This window comes from Danio rerio, chromosome 23 (assembly GCF_052040795.2).
Source record: "Danio rerio strain M-AB ecotype USA chromosome 23, GRCz13ab, whole genome shotgun sequence".
Lineage (NCBI taxonomy): Eukaryota > Metazoa > Chordata > Actinopteri > Cypriniformes > Danionidae > Danio > Danio rerio.
The window spans coordinates 47,680,238-47,701,360 of record NC_141043.1 but is presented as its reverse complement, the minus strand read 5'-3'; the positions used below and the strand labels follow the sequence as shown (position 1 = coordinate 47,701,360).

The following is a 21,123-nucleotide window of genomic DNA, read 5'->3' as shown; positions in this document are numbered from 1 at the left end:
GCTCAGGATAAAGCTGGATCACCATAGTCAGACCGGATAAACAAGGTGATGGATAGAAATCTTTAATGCACATTTTTACACAAATGTAAACTGTACAGAGCATTTTTACAGCATTAAAAACATAGTACATCAGAGTTTACTGCTTCATGTGCACAAAATCAGTAGAAAAATAGTTCTTAAAAAAGCAAAACAGACGGAATGTTGCGCTGAGCGGCAGAAGCACAGTCATATGAAACACTAACGTGAAGAGAACATCTCTAAAACACACACACTGCCCGTCTGAAACAACACTGAAATATCATTGGTTGAGAGGTTTCGAAGGTCCCGCCCACTTACAGAACCGACCGATAGCAGCAGAGGAAACTAACATGAGCAGCAGGAGCCCTTTGACCAGAGGTGAAAAACTGAAGGCTGTTTCACAGCTGTAGCTTACACATACACACACACACACACACACACACACAGGGGCGGACTGGCCATCTGGCAATTCTGGCAAATGCCAGAAGGGCCGGACGAATTTTTAAATGTGGGCCGGTCAGTTTTTTTTTTTTTTTTTTAGTATGTATTGTTTTTAAGTGCAGACAGCTTTTATCTCTTGCTAGATGTGATATTATGATGATGATAATAAAAATATTAATAATAAATGTTTATCATTTGGCCCAATCGGCAACTGCCAACTGGTTTCAAGATGGGCCGACCCAATCCAAGGTTACCCGGACATAATCAAAATCTGGCAAGAATGTCATATTATTTCACCATCTTTACACCAAAATAAATAGTTAATGTGCGTGTCCTTGGGTGGGGCTGTGTCGGTGTGGTAATGTGAGCTGGTGTGGCAACAGTGCCAGGGCTGAATTTTTGTCCCAGTCCGCCCCTGCACACACACACACACACACACACACACACACACACACATGACTGTCTGTAGTGTTTATAATAAAGCATATGAAGGATCCGATCTCTGTGAATCCTGCAGGTCTGAATGCGAACACACTTCACACTACAGAAGCTAATTGTGTGTGTGTGTGTGTGTGTGCGCTGTCAAACACAGTACAGAATGTGACTGGAGTGTGTGTTCAAGTATCTATAGTGCCAAAGCTGTAGCGCAGACACACTCAACAGGCTAGTTTAACTGTCCACATGTTTATAGAAGGAACTTTAAAACACCGGCTTTAAGAAAGGAAACACCATCGCCCTCTAGAGCTGCTACACACACTCTCACTCTTAGCCACACTCTCACACACACACACACACTGGGTTTCATGTTTCATAGCTGTAATGATGTTTGTAGTGTAAAGACTGTACACTGTCCTCAACAACCTTTCACAAACCTCACTCTCTCTTAGTCATACACACATTTCCACTCACACACATACCGTTTTCTTCATGGAGACCACAATAATGTCCCCACAAGGTTAAAAATGACTGGTATCACTATATTTGAAGGCACTCCCCATATATGATCTCCATAATGGAGTTAATACTGGGAACACACATACTCGCTCGCAATCATACACACGTTCCCACTCACACTCACACACATACTGTTTTCATCATGGGGACCAAAATAATGTCCCCATAAAGTTAAACATGACAGGTATTACTATACATGAGGGGGTCCCTACATATGATCGCTATATGTGGTTAACACCTGGTGCTCACACACACACCCTCAATCATACACACATTCACACACACCGTTTTCCTTATGGGGACCACAACAATGTCCCCATAAGATTACAAATGACTGGTATTACTATACTTGAGGGGGTCCCCATATATGATCGATATATGTGGTTAACACCTGGTGCTCACACACACACACACACCCTCAATCATACACACATTCACAATCAAACACATACCGTTTTCCTTATGGGGACCACAACAATATCCCCATAAGGTTAAGAAAGACTGGTATTACTATACTTGAGGGGGTCCCCATATATGACCTCTATAATATAGTTATTAATGGGTGCACACACAGACACACACACACACTCTCTATTAATTATACACACGTTCTCACTTACACACATACTGTTTTCCTTATGGGGACCAAAATAATGTCCCCATAAGGTCAAAAATGACTGGTATTACTATATTTCAGGGAGTCACCATATATGATCTTTATAATAGAGTTATACTGGAAACACACACACTCGCTCGCAATCATACACACAATCCCACTCACACACATACCGTTTTCATCATGGAGACCAAAATAACGTCCCCATAAGGTTAAATATGAGAGGTATTACTATAATTGAGGGGGTCCCCAAATATGATATGTGGTTAACACCTGGTGCACACACACACAAAGACACACACACACACACACACCCATGATCATACACACATTCACACTCACACACATACTGTTTTCCTTATGGGGACCACAACAATGTCCCCATAAGGTCAAAAATGACTGGTATTACTATATTTGAGGAGGTCCCCATATATGATCTTTATAATGGAGTTAACACTGGGAACACACACTCAATCATACACACATTTCCACCCCCACACATACAGTTTTCCTCATGGGGACCAAAAATAGTGTCCTTATAAGGTTAAAAATGACTGGTATTACTATACTTGAGGGGTACCCTTATATATGATCTCCATAGTGTAGTTAATACTAGGAATCTCTCTCAATCACACACACACTCCCACTTACACACATACCATTTTCCTAATGGGGTCCAAAATAATGTCTCCATAAGACATCACACTCACATACTGTTGAGTCTGCCTGGAATGATCAGTGTAGCGGTTCACAGACGTGTCGTCCCGAGTCCGTCTCAATCCGTGTGTCTGTGTGTGTTTTTTTTTACCTACAGCAGGTTAAATGTACGCAGGTAAATCTGTCTCTCAATCCACTCAGTGAAGTGCGTCACATTGGCGTAGACACCAGGGCCCAGGACCTTAGAGAAACACACGGAGCCCCAGGAGGTCAAACCATACAGAGACCAGTGTCCATCGTCCTCCTCGCAGACCAGCGGACCGCCACTGTCACCCTGAACACATATGAACAGACAAACACATGCACATTCATGATTAAGTATGGGACAATAACCAGTTTCAAGGTTATCCATGCCTACTCATGATGCCACATGAACAAACAGACTTATGATTCTACATGAATATGCGCACACACACACAGCCTCACTCACCATACAGGAGTCGATGGTTCCGGCCTCGTATCCAGCACAGAGCATGCGAGAGGTGATGGTCTTCATGTCAAAGTAAGACTGACACTGAGAAACAGAGATGATCCGCACCTCTCCCTCCTGGAGCTTAAACGGCACTGCAGGACAAGAGAACACAGGAACCACAGTCACTACTAACGGACTAGAGACTAACATTCATATACCACAAACTCACTATAGACTCACTACTAACATCACAGACTCAATTCTGATGTCAAAGGCTCACTACAGACTCACTATATACTCACTACTGTCACCACAGACTCAATACTGATGTTAAAGGCTCAATACAGACTCGCTACTGACATCACAGACTCACGACAGACTAACTACAGACTCACTTCAGACACCACAGACTCACTACTCACCCCACAGACTCAATACTGATGTCAAAGGCTCACTACAGACTCGCTACTGACACCAGAAACTCACAATAGACTAACTACAGACTTACTTTGGACACCAAAGAATCACACTAGACTAAGTACAGGCTCACTTCGGACACCACAGACTTGCTACTGACACCCAAGACTCACGATAGACTAACTACAGACTCACTTCGGACACCACAGACTCACTACGGACACCACAGACTCAGTACTGATGTCAAAGGCTCACTACAGACACCACAGACTCACTACTGATGTCAAAGACTCACTACAGACACCACAGACTCCCTAAATACTCACTACTGACATCGAAGACTCAAGATGGACTAAGTACAGACTCACTTCGGACCCTACAAACTCACTACAGACTCTTTACTGACACCACAGACTCAGGATAGACTAACTACAGACACCACAGACTCACTATAGACTCACTACTGACACCACAGACTCACTACTGATGTCAAAGGCTCATTACAAACACGCTAACAACTCAGACTCATAAGACTCATTAATGACACCACAGACTCAATACTGATGTCAAAGGCTCACTACAGACTCACTACTGACATCACAGACTCATGACGGACTAACTACAGACTCTCTACTGACATCACAGACTCATGACAGACTAACTACAGACTCACTACTGACATCACAGACTCACGACAGACTCATTTCAGACACCAAAGACTCAATACGGATGTCAAAGGCTCACTACAAACTCGATACTGACACCACAGACTCACGATAGACTAACTACAGACTCACTACTGACACCACAGACTCAATACTGATGTCAAAGGCTCACTACAGACTCGCTAGTGACACAACAGATCCACGATAGATTAACTACAGACACCACAGACTCAATACTGATGTCAAAGGCTCACTACAGACTCGCTACTGACATCACAGACTCACAACAGACTAACTACAGACTCACTACTGACACCACAGACTCACTATAAACTCACTACTGACACCACAGACACAATACTGATGTCAAAGGCTCACTACAGACTCGCTAGTGACGCAACAGATCCACGTTAGATTAACTACAGACACCACAGACTTAATACTGACACTACAGACTCAATACTGACACCAAAGACTCACTATAAACTCACTACTGACACCACAGACTCACTACTGACACCAAAGACTCACTATAAACTCACTACTGACACCACAGACTCACTACTGACACCACAGACTCACTACTGACACCAAAGACTCACTATAAACTCACTACTGACACCACAGACTCACTACTGACACCACAGACTCAATACTGATGTCAAAGGTTCACTACAGACTCGCTAGTGACGCAACAGATCCACGTTAGATTAACTACAGACACCACAGACTCAATACTGACACCACAGACTCAATACTGATGTCAAAGGCTCACTACAGACTCACTACTGACATCACAGACTCACGACAGACTAACTACAGACTCAAATCAGACACCACAGACTGAATACGGATGTCAAAGGCTCACTACAAACTCGATACTGACACCACAGACTCACGATAGACTAACTACAGACTCACTACTGACACCACAGACTCACTACTGACACCACATACTCAATACTGATGTCAAAGGCTCACTACAGACTCGCTAGTGACACAACAGATCCACGATAGATTAACTACAGACACCACAGACTCAATACTGATGTCAAAGGCTCACTACAGACTCACTACTGACACCACAGACTCACAACAGACTAACTACAGACTCACTACTGACACCACAGACTCACTATAGACTCACTACTGACACCACAGACTCAATACGGATGTCAAAGGCTCACTACAAACTCGATACTGACACCACAGACTCACGATAGACTAACTACAGACTCACTACTGACACCACAGACTCACTACTGACACCACAGACTCAATACTGATGTCAAAGGCTCACTAAAGACTCGCTAGTGACACAACAGATCCACGATAGATTAACTACAGACACCACAGACTCAATACTGATGTCAAAGGCTCACTACAGACTCGCTACTGACATCACAGACTCACAACAGACTAACTACAGACTCATTTCAGACACCACAGACTCAATACAAATGTCAAAGGCTCACTACAAACTCAATACTGACACCACAGACTCACGATAGACTAACTACAGACTCACTACTGACACCACAGACTCACTACTGACACCACAGACTCAATACTGATGTCAAAGGCTCACTAAAGACTCGCTAGTGACACAACAGATCCACGATAGACTAACTACAGACACCACAGACTCAATACTGATGTCTAAGGCTCACTACAGACTCGCTACTGACATCACAGACTCACAACAGACTAACTACAGACTCACTACTGACACCACAGACTCACTATAGACTCACTACTGACACCACAGACTCAATACGGATGTCAAAGGCTCACTACAAACTCGATACTGACACCACAGACTCACGATAGACTAACTACAGACTCACTTTGGACACCACAGACTCACTACTGACACCACAGACTCAATACTTATGTCAAAGGCTCACTACAGACACCACAGACTCACTACTGATGCCAAAGACTCACTACAGACACCACAGACTCCCTAAATACTCACTACTGACACCAAAGACTCAGGATGGACTAACTACAGACTCACTTCGGACCCTACAAACTCACTACAGACTCAGGATAGACTAACTACAGACTCAGTTCAGACACCACAGACTCACTATAGACTCACTACTGACACCACAGACTCACTACTGATGTCAAAGGCTCACTACAAACACGCTACTGACATAGCAGATCTACGATAGACTAACTAAAGAATTACTTCGGACACCACAGACTCACTATAGACTCACTACTGACACCACAGACTCACTACTGATGTCAAAGGCTCACTACAGACACCACAGACTCACAATGGACAAACTACAGACTCACTACTGACACCACAGACTCACTATAGGCTCACTACTGACACCACAGACTCACTACTGATGTCAAAGGCTCACTACTGACACCACAGACTCACTGTAGAATTACCTAAAACAGTTATTAAAGAAAAAAAAGTGCCTGTCACCTTGTGCTCAGATAAAAAGATTCGGTACTTATTTAACACTCTCTATTAATAACTAACTTCAACAAACAAACAGAATTTGCTTCAGTGTTGTGTCACTCACTGCGGTTTCCCACATGTCCCCAGCCTGTGATGTGGCAGTATTTGTCAGGTTTTGGCAGCTGACCGTGCCGCGGCAAACACACAGGTCGCACGTAACTGGTCACCAGCACCTCAGACTCCAGTTCCAGCACACTGATGTCATAATCCACCACCGCACGATTGTAGCGCGAGTGAACGATGATGCTCTTGACTCGCCGCGTTTGCATGTATGGAGACGGATGATCCAGATTATTTATGCCCAGAACCACCTTCCACACATCAGCACTCTCACGCCTGCATACGGGGAAAAACACACTCTTAAAACACTTACATTTACTTATGAAGTGCTTGTTAGCGCACAGACTGGTTCAAAGCAGATCTACAATATTATATACAGTTGAAGTCAGAATTATTCGCCCCCGTACATTATTTCCCCCAATTTCAGTTTAATGGAGAGCAGATTTCCTCAACACATTTCTAAACATAATAGTGTTAATAACTCATCTCTAATAACTGATTTATTTTATCTTCGCCATAATGACAGTAAATAATATTAGACTAGATATTCTTCAAGACACTTCTATTCAGCTTAAAGTGACATTTAAAGGCTTCACTAGGGTAATTAGGGTAAAGTTGGGGTAATTAGGCAAGTCATTGTATAACAGTGGTTTGTTCTGTGGACAATCCAACAGAAATATTGCTTAAGGGGGCTAATAATATTGACCTTAAAATGGCTTTAAAACTAATAAAAACTGCTTTTATTCCAGCCAAAATAAAACATAAGACTTTCTCCTGAAGAAAAAATATTATCAGACATACTGTGAAAAATTCCTGAATCTGATAAACATCATTCGGGAAATATTTTAAAAGGAAAAAACAATTCACAGGAGGCCGAATAATTCTGACTTCAACTGTATACAGCGGATACAGCCTTCCCTCTCCCCAGACACTTCCTTCAGCTCCTCTAAGGGCAATCCCAAGGCTTTCCCAGGCCAGCCGAGAAACATAGTCACTCCAGTGTGTCCTGGGTCTTCCCCGAGGCCTCCTTCATGCCTGGAACACCACCGTAGATAGACAACCAAGAGGCATTCGAAACAGATGCCCGAGCTAGAGGTCTGCATTCCCGCGGCTGTCCCGCGGGCGCCGCAGGACCCGACCAGATTTCTGCGTGCGGGAATGAATTTCCGAATAAATCGCGGGAGCGGTCGGTAACGGGTTTAATTTGGGACGGGAGCGGGCTGTCTAGCAATATCGCGGATATTGTTATGTGAGAGAGAGAGAGAGAGATTTCCCAGATAGCAAAATACACTCGGGCCAGTTCCGTCTAGATTCTTGCCTGCCGGAGACTTACCACTCAGCCCGGCTCCGGCTGCCGGACTCCGGATGCTTGTGGACTCACTGCCCGATTCCGGCCCGATTCAATCGGGCCAGATGCGGCGGTCGTAAGCGAGCCGACGCTGCTGCATCCGCGCCGGAATCGGCCCGAGAGTAATGTGCGCTGCGGCCGGAGCTGGCGCGACTCAGTATTTATATACCTTTATTTAAAACCTTTTGGTATTACATTGGTACTTGATACATGGTATTACAAGCCTTTGAGTTAATATAACAGCAAATGCCTGTGTGTCTGCTTGGTGCTTGTGTGTGTGTTAGTGTGCGCGCGCGTATGAGAGAGAGAGAGAGATTTGTCTGTGTGTGTGTGTGTTTATACAGACAGCTTGGCTGTCTGGACTGTATAGCTGGGTGATTTTCGTTGTTGTTCTCCCCCCGCTCTTTAGCGGGATCGGGCGCGGCGGCCAGAAAACTTGGCGGGTCGGGCAGCGGGACAATAAATTCTTAATATAAGCGGGAGCGGTCGGGTTCGGGCTAAAACCTGGCGGGTGCGGGCAGGAGCGGGATTCAAAATGTAGTCCCGCTCAGATCTGTAGCCTGAGCCACCTCAGCTACCTTTTCTCTCTTATGGCCCGGAGTAGAACTCTGACAACCTCTCGGGTGTCAGAGCTCCTCATCATATCTATAAAGGTGCACCCTGCCACCCTGTGAAGGAAACTCATTTCTGCCGCTTGTATCCGAGATCTTGTACTTTCAGTCATGACCCAAAGCTCATGAGCATAGGTGAGAGTAGGAATGTAGATTGACCAGTAGACCTTTCGGCTCAGCTCCTCCTTTACCACAATGGACCAATACATCGACCGCATTACTGCTGCCGCTGCACCAATCCGCCTGTCAATCTCACGTTCCATCCTTCCCTCACTCGTGAACGAAACCCCGAGATACTTAAACTCCTCCACCTGGGGTAAGGACTTTCCTCCAACCTGGAGATGGCAAACCACCTTTTTCCGGTGGAGCACCATGGTCTCAGACTTTGAGGTGCTGATTCTCATCACAGCCGCATCACACTCTGCAGCAAACCGCCCCAGTGCATGCTGAAGGTCCATGTTAGATGAAGCCAACAGAACAACATCGTCTGCCAATAACAGAGATGAGATCCTGTGTTCCCCGAGCCAGACCCCCTCCAGCCCAAGACTGCGCTTTGAAATTTTGTCCATAAAAATTATGAACAGAATTGGTGACAAGGGGCAGCCCTGCCGGAGCCCAACATGCACTGGAAACAAGTTTGACTTATTGCCGGCAATGCAAACCAGACTCCTACTCTGTTCATACAGGGATCAGACGGCCCTCAAGAGATCGCCTCTGACCCCATACTCCCCGAGCATCCTCCACAGAATGCCACGAGTGACACGATCGAATGCCTTCTCCAAGTCCACAAAGCACATGTGGACTGGTTGGGAATACTCTCGTGAACCCTCGAGCACCCAGTTGAGGGTATAGAGCTGGTCCAGTGTACCATAACCTGGACGAAAACCGAATTGTTACTCCTGACTCCAAGGTTCAACCATCGGCCGGATACTCCTCTCAAGTACCCTGGCATGGACTTCCCAAGGAGGCTGAGGAGTGTGATCCCCCTATAGTTGAAGCACACCCTCCGGTCACCTTTCTTAAAAATGTTAGGAATTTTTTTCCTATTCTCAATAAAACTAAAGGATTTAGAAATTTAACATTGTTTTCACCCCAATGCAATTTAATAGAACACTATAAAGGCTAAAGAACTTGGTTCTTATCTTTGCTTATTTTTTGCAGCCTAGGTCTAAGCTTCTCACCATGTATTGTATCTTTCCTAAAACATATAGTGTAAAAGCATGTTTATTACTAACAAAACCAAAACAATTAAACAAAATTATATTTTAATTGAACACATGACATCACATAAGGTGCACACAACCATCCTATCTAGTATTGTGAAAAGGCAAAGCTGGAAATCTATGGTTCAAGCGCCTTCCAGTGGTCAAAACCTGCAAGTGCACTTACTACCACCGCAGTAGCGGCAAGCACGGCAGCAGAGGGAACATATTGAAGTGCTAACGTGTGTGTGCGCGTCTCACCCCTCAAAGCAGTGAGCTACAGTAAGTGCCCACTTGTTCCCGATGAGGACGCAGCCGCAGATGTGTCCGCTCGGGTCGCTCTGCAGAGAGCACTGCCATGGCCAGCGACCCGGACGGCTTGTTCGGCCTCCCAGAATTCTCTTCACCAACCGGGCAGCAGGGCGACGGCCACACTCTAAAGCACACAGTGGTAAACAGAGGAAGAATAAACCTCATGGCCAGCAGATGAGCATGTGTGTATGTGTGTGTGTGTGTGTAGGGATGGGCAGCGTTTATGATGCATGTATTTCAGATACATGATGGTAACCCTTGTGTGCTGTTGGGTCGTTTTCATCCACTCTGGGCTGATTTTGAGTCTTAATTTGGCCACAACTTTCTCTGTTTCAGCAAATGGAATAATATTTGATGGCAAATCAGATTTTGACACATATTTTGAGAAAATTATTTAGAAAAGTTATATTTTTAATTTGAGCGAATTTGCTCCCCTTTGGTTATGTTGGGGGCTGTTTTTGCCCCATTGACTTCCATTATAATAACATTCATTGATTGCAAAGTCATGACAGCAGATAATCATGCATTCTTGATTGTTGCTGGCACGTGGTTACAATGGAAGGTAATGGGGCAAAAACAGCCACAAACATAACCAAAGGGGAGTCAATTTAACCAATACACAAGGGCTAAAGAATTTCAGTCACCTGTAAAAAGGACGTGCATGCACGTATATTCACAATTAGCATCCCTACTGAAAAATCCAGCTTAAACCAGCCTTGGCTGGTTGGCTGGTTTTAGCTCGTCAACCAGGCTGGTTTTAGATGGGTTTTGGCCATTTCCAGGCTGGTTTCCAGCCATTTCCAGCCTGGTCTTAGCTGGTCAGGCTGGGAGATGACCAGCTAAAACCAGCTTGACCAGCCTAGCCAGACTGGGAGCCCAGCCAAAACCAGCTATGTCCAGCTTATACCAGGCTGGTCAAGCTGGCTTTAGCTGGATTTAGCTGGTCAGTTTCCAGCCTGACCAGCTAAGACCAGACTGGAAATGGCTGGAAACCAGCCTGGAAATGGCCAAAACCCCTCTAAAACCAGCCTGGTCGACCAGCTAAAACCAGCCAACCAGCCTAGGCTGGTTTAAGCTGGATTTTTCTACAGGGATAATACCAATCTATAACACAGAACTACAGTAAGTGAAATGGAGTATTCTGAACTCCCTACTAAGTATTGACACTAGTATATTTCATAAATAAGACAGCCAGACAAAAAAATCTGCAGACTTTTTTTATAGGTCTGCATCAAAGTTCTGTAGCTAACAGCTAACATTTTGAAAATACAAACTCTTCAGAGCATCAGAGCAGCTTTAACACATGTTTTACCCACAAATTTACTGTTAATATTTATAGTGTGTGTGTGTGCATCAGTCATACACACCGTCTCTTGTACACTGCAGTGAGATCTTCTTGTATGATTGACAGCTCTGCCTGTAGACAGGAAATAATATGGATCAGTGTGTCATCTGATAGATTAAAAGTACAGTAACCAATTCCAAATACTCAAATTACTGTAACTGAGTGACTTAAATCAGGAATTGTACTTAGTACTTAGTACTCAGAGTCAGGGCCGGCGCATCCATAGAGGCGACCTAGGTGGCCGCCACCACCCGCGTCCTCAGATATATTCGCGCGTAGGCGACAGAATAGAGAGGGTGGCGTCAGCGACACCTCCATCAGCACCCGCGTGTCCTCAGTCAAATCCGCGCATAGGGCGGCAGAATAGAGGTCCGCGACACCTCACTTCATTTTCATAACCGGTCTTTTTGTTTTCACATTGGGGTTGAGGGCGGCGTGATCGTCCTCTGCCTAGAGCGGCAGTTCAGCTTGCTCCGGCCCTGGTCAGAGCGAATGTTTACTGCTGTATTTGTACTTTTATTGCACTATTTTCCTTCAACCTGCAGCCACTACTTTATATGTTTATTTTTTTCTCGTCTACAGTGATTGGCTGATTTGAAAAATCAGTCATGTGAATAGGCCTGTCACGACTCACGATATCATTTTTTTTTTGTTGTATGACGATATTGCACTAAAATATATTGCGATAAACAATATTATTGTCATTTTAAGAGCATTGTATGCTACTCATTATAATATGCCAGAATGACAATATAATATCATCACGATGCAGGTGTACTCCTTTAAAGAACACATTACATTTTATACTTAAAAATATTTAATTTAATTATAGTCATTTTAACAGTTTAATAATCAGGCATTGGAGTCAGAATGTGTAAACTCATATCCTAAATAAATAATAATAAATGTTAAAAGTGCAAGGTAAAGAGTAACAGAGGATGTAATATCTGCTACCAGATCTATTTTCAGCTGTCAGACACCCACATGAACATATACTATAGTAATTTACAGTAAACACTAGAGTGCTTTTTTAACCATACTGACACCTGTGTCTTCAAGGCTGGATTACTGTAATGCTGTTTGCCCAGCATCCTCTATTAACAAACTTCAGCTTGTACAGAATGCAGCTGCCAGAGTTCTTACAAGGTCTAGAAAATATGATCATATCACCCCAATGTTATCCTCCTTACACTGGCTGCCTGTTAAGTATTGATGATAAAATTTTACTTTTTACCTATAAAGCTTTAAATAATCGAGCTCCTGTTTATCTAACCAACCTTCTGTCTTGCTACAATCCAACTCGCTCTTTAAGATCTCAAAACTCAGGGCTTCTGGTAATACCCAGAATAGCAAAGTCTACTAAAGGAGGTCGAGCCTTCTCATTTATGGCTCCCAAACTCTGGAATAGCCTTCCTGATGATGTCCGAGGCTCAGACACACTCTCTCAGTTCAACACTAGATTAAAGACCTATCTGTTTAGTAAAGCATTGACTCAGTGCATCACTTAGCGGTGTGATACATGAATGTGCTCCACACAGGTTTCTTCATCTCGTTTATATACACTATGAACAGCAGCTACGCTATTTAATCTCTATTTCCACCTGGAGATGCTCATCATGAGGCCCCCCGAGATTATATAGCGCCACTAATGTGATCTAAGACCTGTGAAGAGATGATCCAAGGGTTTCCACAATCTTGGACCAGGCCGTAGCAGCTGCTTTGGTGGTCATAGAGGAGTGGAGAGCATGTGTCTGATTCCTGTGAGACACCATGGACAGACGAGTCTTCGCTGATGACCAGCCTCCAGCGGCTAGACTGCAGCTCTGCACAAGGCGTTTGGCCAGAGGAGAAATGGTCGTGGTCACCTGAGCCTGTTTTTTTTCCGAGGCTTTTATTCTTCACTTTCACCAATTGGTGAAGTTTGTTCCTCCACTGTGGCCACTGGCTTACATGGTTGAGCTGCGCATAGATGGGTTTGCTCTTCAGAGTTTGGACTCTCAGCAGTGAATATTAAAACAAACTGACCTAAACTGAACTTGAACTCTGAAAACTGAACTACACTATTTCAATTCACTATGATCTTCTACATGAAGCTGCTTTGACACAATCTCCATTGTAAAAGTGCAAAGGAAATAAAGATGAACTGAATTGACACCTCCAATAGAGATAGAGAGGTTGCGCAACCAGCTAAAATGTTTCTAAAATTGACATTTATTGCATCCCCAATTTCAACAAATTGATCAGGTCCCGACAACATCAAGTCTCCCATTAATGATGAGTAAACTTATTCATGAATTAATTTAATTGTTAACATATGCTATTATTATCTGCCAATCGTGGCGGCATGGTGGCTCAGTGGTTAGCACTGCCGCCTCACAGTAAGAAGGTCACTGGTTCGAGTCCCAGCGGGGTCAGTTGTCATTTCTGTTAGGAGTTTGCATGTTCTCCCCGTGTTGGCATGGATTTCCTCCAGGTGCTCTGATTTCCCCCACAGTCCAAACACATGCACTATAGGGGAATTGATGACCTAAATTGACCGTAATGTATGAGTGTGTGTGTATGAGTGTGCGTGCGTAAGTGGGTGCGTGTGTGAATGAGTGTGTATGGGTTGTTGCTGGAAGGGTATTCGTTGTGAAAAATATATGCTGAAATAGTTAGTGGTTCATTCCACTGTGGCGACCCTGATAAATAATGGACTAAGCTAAAGGAAAATGAATGAATTTCTATGGTTTTGTAATAAAATAAAATAAAATAAATTAAAATAAAATAAAATAAAATAAAATAAAATAAAATAAAAAAAATAAAATAACATTTATTTTAATTTAATTTAATCTAATTTAATTTAATTTAATTTAATTTAATTTAATTTAATTTAATTTAATTTAATTTAATTTAATTTAATTTAATTTAATTTAAAATTTAGTTTGGCCAACCAGGTTTTCACATGATTTTTTTTTTAAATATTTTTTTAAAAAATGAAAAAAATTCAATCAAAATTTTGTTATTTTCCAAAAAAAAAAAAAAAAAAAACATATGTAGCCTATAATGAAGGTCTATATATATATTTTTTCTTTTCTATTGGGGCCACTTTAGTTTATTTTGGGTCACCAAAAACTAAAGAGTGTCTGTAGTAAGAGGGTCACTGGTTCGAGTCCCGGCTGGGTCAGTTGGCATTTCTGTTAGGAGTTTGCATGCTCTCCCTGTGTTGGCGTGGGTTTCCTCCGTGTGCTCCGGTTTCCCCCACAGTCCAAATATATATAAAAAAAAATAATAATAATAAAAAAATAAAAAAATAAATTAAATTAAAATGAAATAAATTAAATAAATGTAATTAAATAGAATAAAATAAATAAAATAGAATAGAATAAAATAAATTAAATAAATAAGTAAATAAACAAATAAATAAAATAATATACATTTAGTTAGACCTACTATATATATATATATATATATATATATATATATATATATATATATATATATATAAAAGGTATATATATTTTTTTGTTTTTTATTATTAAATCAAAATTTTGTTATTTAAAAAAAATATAAAAAAAATAAAAAATATGTAGCCTATAATGAATGTCTATATTATTATTATTTTATTTTGTAAATATATGTATTTTCTTTTATTTAGTAAATAGTGTCTTTTCTATTGGGGCCACTTTAAATTATTTTGGGTGTGTGCCTGTCTGAAGGGCTACCAGGGATTTCAAAGTTTTGCTAGCCCTGCATGGGGAAATTGTCTCACACCCACCCCAACACACATACATGCACACACACTCACCCTCGTTTTTCCAGCAGGCCCTGTAGAGGAAGCATGTTCTCAGGACTCCAGTCTGGGTCCACATGTAACCAGCGTTTGCGTCTCACAACAGGAGATACATCCAACATTGCATCTGTGGAGAGAGGAGAACTACACACACACACACACACACACACACACACACACACACACACACACATAGAGAGAGAAAGAGAGAGAAACACACACATATGCCAGACGTTTGAACAACTGACTGGAAAATAGCTTGTGCAGGAGAGAGTTCTTTTGAGTGTATGAGCGCCATCAGCTGGACAGGAGTGTGTTATGACGCCCTCCTGTTATTTCCATTTCTGTTCTATTGCTGATCATGTGTTCTGTGTTTACACTAATGTAGCATGGACAAACAATATATAATGCATTTATTACAGTAATTATTTATGCTGCATGTTTTGTTCTCATTCATTGATATTCTTTTCAGCTAGGTCCCCTTATTGATCTGGGTTTGCCACAGCAGAATGAACCACCAACTTATCCAGCACATGTTTCACGCAGCGGATGCCCTTCCAGCTGCAACCCATCACTGGGAAACACCCATACACACTCATTCACACACATGCACTACGGACAATTTGGCTCACCCAATTCAACTCCAGCTTTGGACTGGGAGAAACCGGGAAAAACCCATGTGAACACAGGGAGAACATGCAAACTCCACACTGAAATGTCAACTGACCCAGCTGAGGCTTGAACCAGCAACCTTCTTGCTGTGAGGCGATCGTGCTACCCACTGCGCCACTGTGATGCCCTCATGTTTTGTTCTCTTGATTTAAAAAAGTAAACAGAAAGTAGTTCCAGCAGGTTTTGCCCACATCACTGTTCCATATCACTACGCTGAATGACTAGATGGCTGTCAGTTATTGGCTGCAATCTGCTTAAGCGTTCAGAGGTTATAAATATGCTGATGACGCAGCACATTTGAACTGTGTGTCTGGTGTGCGTGTGTGTGTGTACTGACCTTACCCTAAACCCATCTGTGTGCATGTGACGCTGCTGTGGTTTGGGCTCCATCCATCCGCACACACATGATACTCCAAGCCGGCCTTATACACCAGCAGCGAGCCCTCATCAGACAGGGACACTGCAGACACACAGCACTATTACTGCTTCACACTGTACAATGTATCTGTGCATGTCATTAAGAAAAATAAAATAGTTTGGTCTTGTGATCTGTCTGAGGTATTGGGCGGGGCTAACATACTTAACCACGCCCCTCCAGCTGACAGTTTTGACAGCAAGCAGAAATAGTGAGCAGGAGGAGTCTGTTTGCTTAATCGTTTTGGGTCATTTTTAAACTGAAAAGGTTACGCTCTGCAGCTTTTACATGTAAAGATCAGCAGGCTGAGTCTCTTACCGCAGTTCCACTCGTCTGAGCTGTCGGAGCAGTGTCTCCTGCCGTCACACCACAGCGCACGGTGAACACACTCATGATTATTACACTCCAGCTCATGACTGCTGCACGCCGCTGAAACACACATACACGAGTGAAAACACACACACACACAGAGACACTCATACACTTGAGGGTGAACACAAACACACACACAGACGTCGAAAGAGACATGCACACACAGACATAGAGACACACGGGCGAAAACACAAACAGAGACATACACATACACACACATAGAGAAAGACATATACACACAAGCATACATATAAACACAAACACGAGTGAACGCACACAGACATATACACAAACACACACAGACATATGAACATACACACACTCAAACACAGACAGACAAATGAACACATGAGTGAACACACACAGACATACACACACAGTCATTAGAACATACACACACAAACACACACACACAGACAGATAGATTGACAGACAGACAGACAGACAGACAGACAGACGTACAGACAGACAGACAGACAACAGACAGACAGACGTACAGACAGACAGACAGACAGACGTACAGACAGACAGACGTACAGACAGACAGACATACATACATACAGACAGACAGACAGACAGACAGACAGACAGACGTGCAGACAGACAGACGTACAGACAGACAGACATACAGACAGACGTACAGACAGACAGACAGACAGACAGACAGACAGACGTACAGACAGACGTACAGACAGATGACAGACAGACAGACAGACAGACAGACGTACAGACAGACAGACAGACAGAGAGACAGAGAGACAGACAGACAGAAAGACGTACAGACAGACACACGTACAGACAGACAGACGTACAGACAGACGTACAGACAGGTGACAGACAGACAGAGAGACAGACAGACAGACGTACAGACAGACAGACGTACAGAGAGACAGACAGACAGACAGACAGACAGACAGATGTACAGACAGACGTACAGACAGACGTACAGACAGACGTACAGACAGACGTACAGACACACAGACAGACAGACAGACAGACAGACAGACAGACAGACAGACGACAGACAGAGAGACAGACAGACGTACAGACAGACAGACGTACAGACAGACAGACGTACAGACAGACAGACAGAGGTACAGACAGACAGACAGATGTACAGACAGAGGTACAGACAGACAGACAGATGTACAGACCGACAGAGGTACAGACAGACAGACGTACAGACAGACGTACAGACAGACGTACAGACAGACAGACAGGCGTACAGAGAGACAGACAGACAGACAGACAGACAGAGAGACAGAGAGACAGACAGACAGACAGACAGATGTACAGACAGACAGACAGATGTACAGACAGACAGACAGACGTACAGACAGACAGACAGATGTACAGACAGACAGACAGACGTACAGACAGACAGACAGATGTACAGACAGACAGACAGACAGACAGACAGACAGATGTACAGACAGACAGACAGACGACAGACAGACAGACAGAGAGACAGACAGACAGACAGACAGACAGACAGAGAGACAGACAGACAGACAGAGAGACAGAGAGACAGACGTACAGACAGACAGACAGACAGAGGTACAGACAGACAGACAGACAGACAGACAGACGTACAGACAGACAGACAGACATACAGACAGACAGACAGAGGTACAGACAGACAGACAGACAGACGTACAGACAGACAGACAGACAGACAGACATACAGACAGACAGACAGACAGACAGACAGACGTACAGACAGACAGACGTACATACAGACAGACAGACAGACAGACAGACAGACAGACAGAGGTACAGACAGACAGACAGACAGAGGTACAGACAGACAGACAGACAGACAGACAGAGGTACAGACAGACAGACAGACAGACAGAGGTACAGACAGACAGACAGACAGACAGAGGTACAGACAGACAGACAGACAGACAGACAGACAGACAGACAGACAGACAGATGTACAGACAGACAGAGGTACAGACAGAAAAAAGTACCGACAGACAGACTTACAGACAGACAGACACACACCCACACAGGTCACTCACAGCAGTTGTTCTCGTCCTCGTGTTGGCTGCAGTCCGGGAAGCCGTCACAGATCATGCTGTGAGGGATGCAGGATTTGTCTCCGGGACATTCCCACAAGCCCCGCTCCAAACACCCTAAACACAGACATACACACACACACCAGTCACAAAGGAAACAAGGAAACAAAAAAGGAAAGTGGTTGTGTGTGTGTGTGTGTTTTAACTCACCGCACATTTCCTCGTCACTGTCGTCATCACAGTCTGTGTGTCCATCACAGCGTTTAGAGGAGAGGACGCATCTTCCAGAGCGACACTTAAAGTGACTGGGAGAACACTCTAAAACACAAACACACACACACACACACACGCATGCGCACACACACACACATATCAACATAAAGTCTACATGTCCTCTGTGCAATAGCTAGGTTTCCATCAGCCTGTGTCAATTTGCATTTTGAAGTATCGGACAATAAAACTAGTGATGTAATCGTCAACATCCCTTAATTTGCAAATAAAAACCTGTCTCTTAAAGTGGTTTTGGGTGTCACTTTGGGGCAGTGGGTAGCACGTTCGCTTCACAGCAAGAAGGTCGCTGGTTCGAGCCCTGGCTGGGTCAGTTGGTGTTTCTGTGTGGAGTTTGCATGTTCTCCCCGTGTTGGCATGGGTTTCCTCTGGGTGCTCTGGTTTCCCCCACAATCCAAACACATGCACTATAGGGGAATTGATGAACTAAATTTGCTGTAGTGTATGTGTGTGAATGCAAGAGTATGGGTGTTTTCCAGTGATGGGTTGCAGCTGGAAGGGCATCCGCTGGGTAAAACATATGCTGGATAAGTTGGCGGTTCATTCCGCTGTGGTGACACCAGATTAATAAAGGGATTAAGCGGAAAAGAAAATGAATGAATGAATGAGGGAGTTTTAAACTTGCGCTAAAAAGTTTTAATGCGAATAATAGGAGATAAAAACAGCTTTGCCAAATACACACTGACATAGCAGGATACAACATACCAACGCACCCAGTATTTTTTTACTTGATGGCTTCCCCCCGATCAGTTCAGTAAGTCTCACCTGTAAGAAAAAATACTGACATAGCGAACAAAACACCCATGTGACTCCATTATGCTTGCCTTGTTTATTGCTAGTTGCTAGGTTACCAATACTATAGTGAGCTGCTCTAACAACCGGATGGAAACAAATTTCTTTATTTGCGGACTTTGAGAAAACATACTCCACTTTAGGATGGAAGCCCAGCTAAGGAATGGAGTGGTAAGGTTTAATATACACACACTGAAGCACTCTAGACATTTAGCAAGGAAAGATCCATTAAGGAATGACTAACAATGAAAAGTTTAATTAATTAAAAATAAAGCACAAACAAGGTGGCGATGCATCCACAACACAAAGCATGTGTGCATTATTTATTCATTTTCCTTCGGCTTACATCCTTTGTTCATCAGGGGTCACCACAGCAGAATGAACCGCCAACTTATACAGCATATGTTTTACACAGCAGATGCCCTTTCAGCTGTAACCCAGTACTGGAAAACACTCATTTACCCTCATTCACAAACATACACTACTGCCAATTTAGTTCATCAATTCGTCTATAGCGCATGTGTTTGGACTGTGGGGAAAACCGGAGCACCTGGAGGAAACACATGCAAAACTCCACACACAAACACCAACTGACCCAGCCGGGACTCGAACCAGCGACCTTCTTGCTGTGAGCCCATGTGTGTATTATTTTATTATAATTAACAACTTCTTTAAAAAATAACTGCACACTATAGAATGTCCATCAGCCAATCAAAATTAAGCAATTCAACAGCCCTCCCCCATGGAATAAGTTATAGTGAATGAAATGCATGACAACATAATACCTAACCCCTCGTTGTAGTTTACTGTACTGACCATTCACATCCGGATCAGGAAGTAAGCAGGAACTGTTAGCTTGTCCTTCCTCCGGAAACTGAGCACAGTCTGTATCCTCAGGCCACTGCAATCCCACAATTCCAAGCACAGACTCACAGCGGTCCTTTGAATTCCTACACAGAGACCTGAAACACACAAACCACACAGTTAAGGAATGATAACTAGTAATAGTATAGCTTTTGCTTTTCTTGATGCGTTTCTCCGTGTAATCAGCAGGTGTCCTCGTTGTGTTGTTTCTAGAGCATTTAACCATCCAGCTCGTGTAATCTAATCAGACAGTGAATTTAATAATCACAGTCAGCATAGTGGAATTAAAAACAAAATGAATTATTTTCCCCAGCATTTTCAAAG

The 21,123-nt window shown here is 43.3% G+C and overlaps 1 protein-coding gene across 2 annotated transcripts in view; it reads right to left on the bottom strand.

The window, feature by feature from the left end:
- Window positions 1–46: 46 nt before the first annotated feature.
- Window positions 47–21,123, bottom strand: part of corin (corin, serine peptidase) — a 54,127-nt gene continuing 33,050 nt past the window's right edge. The window contains exons 13-23 of one of the 2 annotated variants that reach the window (XR_015524135.1): window positions 20,752–20,897; window positions 19,066–19,173; window positions 18,859–18,972; window positions 16,781–16,891; window positions 16,385–16,507; window positions 15,391–15,519; window positions 11,626–11,675; window positions 10,208–10,382; window positions 6,790–7,061; window positions 3,177–3,310; window positions 47–3,020 (exon numbers count right to left, since the gene is read on the bottom strand). Coding sequence is in view for 1 of the 2 variants with exons in the window: in XM_087307865.1 (XP_087163991.1) it covers window positions 2,838–3,020; window positions 3,177–3,310; window positions 6,790–7,061; window positions 10,208–10,382; window positions 11,626–11,675; window positions 15,391–15,519; window positions 16,390–16,507; window positions 16,781–16,891; window positions 18,859–18,972; window positions 19,066–19,173; window positions 20,752–20,897 (1,540 nt within the window). In the remaining variant the exon portion in view is untranslated. The remainder of the gene's footprint in view (window positions 3,021–3,176; window positions 3,311–6,789; window positions 7,062–10,207; window positions 10,383–11,625; window positions 11,676–15,390; window positions 15,520–16,384; window positions 16,508–16,780; window positions 16,892–18,858; window positions 18,973–19,065; window positions 19,174–20,751; window positions 20,898–21,123) is intronic. The other variant, XM_087307865.1, reaches the window with a different exon arrangement.